This window comes from Zeugodacus cucurbitae, chromosome 6 (genome assembly GCF_028554725.1).
Source record: "Zeugodacus cucurbitae isolate PBARC_wt_2022May chromosome 6, idZeuCucr1.2, whole genome shotgun sequence".
Taxonomy (NCBI): domain Eukaryota; kingdom Metazoa; phylum Arthropoda; class Insecta; order Diptera; family Tephritidae; genus Zeugodacus; species Zeugodacus cucurbitae.
The window spans coordinates 49035713-49042486 of NC_071671.1; the positions used below are offsets into that span (position 1 = coordinate 49035713).

General features: G+C 34.1%; 1 protein-coding gene across 4 annotated transcripts in view; it reads left to right on the forward strand.

Moving 5' to 3' along the window:
* The window catches only part of LOC105217747 (G protein alpha o subunit), a 79790-nt gene that overhangs the window by 39267 nt on the left and 33749 nt on the right, over positions 1-6774 (forward strand). For all 4 annotated transcript variants that reach the window (XM_054233019.1, XM_011192903.3, XM_011192902.3 and 1 more), the window contains exons 3-4: positions 1812-1996; positions 4026-4186. In XM_054233019.1, the coding sequence (XP_054088994.1) occupies positions 1812-1996; positions 4026-4186 (346 nt within the window). The remainder of the gene's footprint in view (positions 1-1811; positions 1997-4025; positions 4187-6774) is intronic.

A 6774-nucleotide genomic window follows, 5' to 3' on the forward strand; every position in this document is an offset into this window, starting at 1 on the left:
TCTCTCAGATATTTTAATTTAATTCAGAGGGAATTCTTCTTATGGTGTGTCTCTGTACCCAAAAATGGTTCAAATCGGGATATAATACTTAATTATTGCAAAATTAAGTGAGTGTATAGTCTTGGATATTGTGTACCTTGGTGGTGAAAATGAGTGAAATCGGTTTTGTTGTTTTTTTGTTTGTATCTTTCTTTATGACTTATTTTCTTTCAGTTAATTTAGGCTATCATTATAATTATTTTTAATTTGTATTGTTTATTTTATTTTATTTTTCATTAATTTGTAATTTTGTTTTTTTACTTTTTCCTAATTTGTATTTTTATTTTTTGATTAGGTTTGAAATTCTGTTTTATTTCATTTACATATTATTTTTCAATATACTTCTACACTACTTCAAATTTTTTAATGATTTTTATTTTAAATAATAAAATTATTAAATAATTATAGCTTATTCTGAGAGTACTTAATGTTTTACAAGTATATTTTTTATGGATTTTTTTTATTTCATAATTTTTAAATATAATATTTTTTTAAATCTAAATTTAGTTAGTAGCACCCTGTTTCAATAAAACGATTTATTTTATATGTTTAATTATCCCTATCCACAGTCAACTATTCCTTAAGTAGCCTTTCGTCAAATCATCAACGTCATGCGCTCAATGGCCAACGTCATAGTAAATATCTCCAATGTTAGTTTTTGTTGTTTAGTTTTTATCAGCCCATTTGTATACTGAAGAAGTCTTTATGTATGACTGACTCTATATATGTCTGTATGTATATGCAATCATTTTAGTCATCAACGCAACTAATTGCTGACATCTTCAAGATCACAATTTGCCATCAACGGCATCGCCGCCAGTGTCAGCACAGTAGCAGGAGTAGGCTGACTTATGCATGGCCATAGGCGCATACTAGTGACATTGTGATAATAAACACACACTCATGTGGATGTATATATATATAGATATATACTTGCTAACAATAAATCCATTGTTTAGTTAGTAGTTTCACTGGCATTCTTTTTACATGAAAGTCTACCAAGTATACATATCTCTATGCTTTTATTGTTTTTGTTTTTTTTTTTTAATTTCTTTCTTTGTGTTTCTGTTTCATGCACTTTGCCACTACAATGACGTTTTATCTCTACTAAAAGATTCTACATATTACACACAACTGCCTCTTCTTCCCATGTGTTACCCATCAACTGCACCTCGCTCAAGTGTTGCCACTCGAGCATATTTGTATAGTTTTCGTGCTTGGTACTTGTGGCTATTTGAAAGGGAAAACATTATTATCAATGCATAATTAGTGCATTTAAGCGTCCATAAAAAAATCCATTGAGTTGTTGTTGCTGCTGCTTGATGTACGCTTAATTTGTTGTGATTATATTAAGTGATGAGTATGCGATGAGTGATTTATTGATGGGAGTCGGATGAGTTTTGTTGTTGTTGCAATATGAGACTTATAGTTTTTTTTTTTTAAGAAAAATCTTATCTTATTGATTCTCTGAGGCTAGGGTAAGCCTTAACCTTTCCTGACTGCTGTGACAATTTGTATAAATAGGAATCTAAATAATTTTTCGATTTACTACGATCCCATAAATGGTCTGTGAAGTTACCAACCATCTCGAACCCTCGATTAATCGGAAACCCCGCCGTCGTATTAAATCGTTTTTGATTGTCTTGTACTGATTAGCTATAATTTTTAGAGTTTCCGATCTTATTTGATAGATCTTTATCTAAAAAAAATATAAATAGTAATAATTAATGAAATAATTTACTTATTGTTGTTGTCTTCTTCATCTTTTTCAGGTGCTGGTGAATCGGGTAAAAGCACAATAGTCAAACAAATGAAAATTATCCACGAAAGTGGGTTCACCCCAGAGGATTTCAAACAATATCGGCCGGTTGTCTACAGCAACACAATACAATCATTAGTTGCAATACTTAGAGCGATGCCAATTCTCGGTATTGCGTATCACAATAATGAACGAGAGGTAAGTACAATCTACCATCTGTATGGCCCACTCTGTATTTGAAACAATTTTGACCTAAAATATCAATCATTTTGATATCAATCATTTTTAAAATTCACTCAAAATGTTTGAAATGAATATTAAAAGTATGGTTTTGTTGTTATAATACGTTATCTGTATAATGAATGCCTAAAACAGTAGAACACATTAGTGATCACATGTGGCATATACTATTTGGTGAGTTCTTCGAACCGTTCAACCGTATTGACATGACTGATAAACAAAGTCAAGGGCTGCAGGTGTTGTATCGTGTTGCTGCTGCCTACATTAAATATAGGGTGCGTCGAGTAGCACATAGAACCTCAAACAGAAGATAATGAGAAATAGTCTGATGATTCCCAGGACAATCGGGTCTACCAACATCACGGAACCGAAACGAATTTTGATCCGGCAGAGCTGTCAACGCCATAGAAAATGAAATTGTCATCCTACTGTACTTTTCTGTGCCGAGTAGCAGAATGTATGTAATATTTTCCATTTCAATATTCTCGTCTGTGGGTCGACGAATTTTTAGAAAAAATACAATTATGTTGAAATAATCAGGCTACCATCAAGTAGGTGTACTGCTCCGAACTGCGGTCTCTTTCAGAGATATGTACATTCACTCCGACAGCAGAGCGGAAATATCCGCTTTGATTTCGATGACGGTATGCTCAAAGTTAGTCAAGGAATGTATGTCCTCACAGGCATTAGTTTCAATCTATTCCGATATCCGACATATTTGGGTATCCGTTCGTAGCGGAATCACTGTAAAGCCGAAAAGGTATCAAAACCGCATACCCTAGTGACAATGTCACCGTACTGAGAACAGTCTATGGTCTACATGCGTTCTAACTTTGGACACATAGACCATGCGTTAGCTCGGTAAACGCTAGACAGCAACCAGTACTTGTGCGGTTGCTAGATACTTCTGGCCCAGAGTGGAGCGTAAGCGTGTCTTCGAATTGCTCTATCTTAGCAAGGTTCATCTCGAGCACTTTATTCCCAGGGTCCAGCTTTCGATTTACTGAGGACGAAGCATCTCGGTAGGCATACCGTCGGCGAACCCAGCAAACTAGCTGACATTATTACTAGCCAACTTAAGAAATTTGTGATAGATTCTAAGCGCTTTGTCGGTACGTGAAAGATGTCTTGATCTATAGATTGGAGTGTTTTTGTTGGCATCACAGACGACCAACATTTCTAGTTGTCCAAAAAGGGACCTCAAAGGCAAGTATCAGCCTCCTTACCTAAGCTGTTCTGAATTAAGTTATACCAAGGTTTTAAAGCACCGTATCAATTACGAAAACCGCAATCAAATGCTCTGGTATATTTTAAGGCGCAAAACACTAGATTTTTGGAACACCTTATGTACCCTTAATACTCGCAAGCTGTGTGATCTTGACTTAATCTATGTTAAACATGCGCCTGAGTATATGTTAATACACTAAAGCACGAGAGTCTAGGTGTGTAAATGTGGGCTGAGGTTATGGCTTGTGGATACAGACGCTGCCACAGTCACACACACACACAGATGCAAAAACAAAGCCATACGCCTGCATATGCTAACTATCATAGCTTTAGGGAAGCTCACTGTGGCAAATGGCGTTGACAGTAGCAACAAAAGCACACATGCATACACATATACATGCGTGGTGACATTTTGCGGCAACTAAGCATGTGTAGGTATGAGTGTGTTACGACGTTATTACATTCGATGTCCTTTGCGAATTGCAGATGCCATTACATTTTCACTTTAACAGACACACACATTCCTCCGCGTATGTGTATCTTTTAATATCAGGCGACATATATACTGTTACATACATACATACCTTAATCTACATAGCTCTAGTGTCTTGTTGTTGGAAGTCTCTATTCTGCTTACATATAAACACATCCTTATTTCTAAGGACATTAATAAACTCACCTTGTGCGTTCATATCTATATATTTATATGTGTGTTTGTTGATGTATTTGTGCTCTCATGTATTCCCTTTATTGCTTTCAGAATGATGCAAAAATGGTATTTGACGTTTGCCAACGCATGCACGACACGGAACCATTCTCAGAGGAGCTTTTGGCTGCCATGAAACGATTGTGGCAGGAAGTTGGTGTTCAAGAGTGCTTCTCACGTAGCAACGAATATCAATTGAATGATTCAGCTAAATAGTGAGTACTTTCATTTTATATTACAATTTAATTTGATTTACAAATACCCACACAACTAGTAGACTAATTGAATTAATATATGCTTCAATATTTGGTGTTTACTAAGTTATATTAATTGATTATTAGAATTAAATTGGTATTAAATAATATTATTCGATAAATATTAGGGATAGTTGACCTCGTCTTGATTATTATAGGTAAAGGTAGAAGCTTCAAATCTTAATTGCTGTCTCTCCCAATTTCCCTTCTTATTTATTGCACAAGCTTCAATGTTAACCTGTAAAGGAAAGCCTGACTTTAGATTTTCTTCGTTCCCCCAACGTTTAATGTTGTAAATCTTCAATGTTTGATATGGAAATATTCACTAGTATATTTGTAGTCAGAGACATTCACGGACTCCAGTTATAGGCTTTGATTTACAACCTAGCTAGCGTTTTTTTGAGAACACAATCCATTCGACTACTGATGTGTATTCCACATTTTCTTTTCTCATCATCATCATTCGAAGCTTTAGAAGTTGTTCGACGAAAGACCCATATTTCAATGATCTGACTATGTTTAGACTTATGGCTATTCGCTTCCGATGCACTCTGGTAAACCGAACTAGTAACGGGTCTGAGTCCACGATTACATAATATTTCTGAAACGTCGGTCTCTTTAACTATAGGTATGTATTTAAACACCTTCTTACTCATTTTCCTAACACGAAGGAGAAGAAAGGGTGACCTAGCTTTTATTTGACTTCGAACCAGATATTTTTATTATATAGATGATAAATAGTTTTCAGACAGAACTCTGCTAAAGATTCTTACTAATGAAGTCTTCCTCTTGGGCGTCACATAGTATTGAAATCTTGGCTTAGGTGAAATTAGATCACCTGAAAACCACTATCTGAGCATATCTTCTTAAGATTGAACAATCATAGGTCCCCATAGGTCGTTACATAAGTCACGTTTGCTCTTCAGTTTGTAAAAAAAATATATTTTATTTTTAGACGATATCCAACGTTGGGGTTGAAATGGGGTTCCTCAGTAATTTATGTAAATAAAGAGAAACTTACAGCCCTATTCTGTGCACTTTACAAATTCAACAAATTTCTAATTTGTAAAAAATTGAAATTTATCAAGCATTTTGTATTCTGAGTTTAAAATAAAAAGCTTTTTTCTTTATAAGTTGTTAAGAAGTAAAATGCTCTTAACAAATAAAATGTCTTACTGTGGATAGTTGTGGAAGTGAATTTTTTGCAATGGATATATTTTACTTTTGTAGTTATTTCTATACAAAAAGGAAAAATATGAACATGATGATGGCTCGCGTTATTGAGCCGTTTTAATATTAAGAAGTTTAGTTTTCCCTTTTTTGTATAAAAAATGAAGTTAGTGAGGGTAACTTTGACGAAATTTTTTTCTATATATGGTAGTCCCCAAGGAACTTTTCTGAAGCTAATCATAAGAACGAACTAAATCAAAATTGCATACCAAATAATTTTAAATCTATTACAAAAGACCTATGTATATGTATTCTATTATATAGTATTCAATGCGCGTGGCACTCCCTGTTTGGTTAGGGAGGCTAACGAAGCTTTGGCGATCGAGTAAAGACGGTCTAACCTTATCATCTATATATAATAAATAGGGTTGTAAAACCAAACCAAATACTTTGCATCAGGTCTGGGAGGCTTCAGCCGATATCTCGATATCAGAATCGGATAGATAAGCTGATGAACCGGTCAATCGTAAACCAAACTTATTAACGAAGCCACAATGAAGAAGGCTCTGTTAAAACAAACACTCATCCAAATAACGATATTATCCATGAAAAATAGGGCCATATTCGGAGCAGGGAATATTTGCGCACTCTCAGAAACTTCACGTTTAGACCAAGAGGGAATAATTTATTCAGAAATTGAAGTTAAATTATTAACTATTTTGCAACAAATATTGAAATGCATGTGAAAACGTACTTTATAGAATAATTCAAATAAATTTTTCAATTCAATTCAATATATTTGGACAGAAATCAGCTGTTTCTGTTTACATTATTTTGTTTCCCACACGTGTGGGGAAAAGCTATGCGTACTGAAGCTTTTTATTTTATCAAAATTGTCACAGAATACCAAAAAAATTCTTACTTGATAAAAATATGAAAATATTTTCAAATTTTTGTTATTTTGTCAAGTGCACAGAATAGGGCTGTTAGTCTAATAACTTTATTAATGATAACATAGTTCAGTTCCCAATACTTCTTCTAGCAATAATTTTGGTAGCAATAGACCATTTCATCCTTGAGTTATTGAAACGCTTTAAGAATCCAATGGCAATAAGTTCGACCCAACGTTTGGAATATTCCACATATGGTGTACTTGTATATAACTTATAAAAAAATCCGAATCCGAAGCCAACAAGTTTGACTTGTAGTTTTGTATATATCGTTAACTAAAGGCTAACTGCTGTAAGAGATATGGATCTAATCTATTATACGTCACATTCACATAATTTCTGCTGCAATTTTGAAAATATTCCCTTGACTCAACCATATAATTTAGAATATACTAGTTGGAAATGTGAACTTTCCTATGACATAAAATC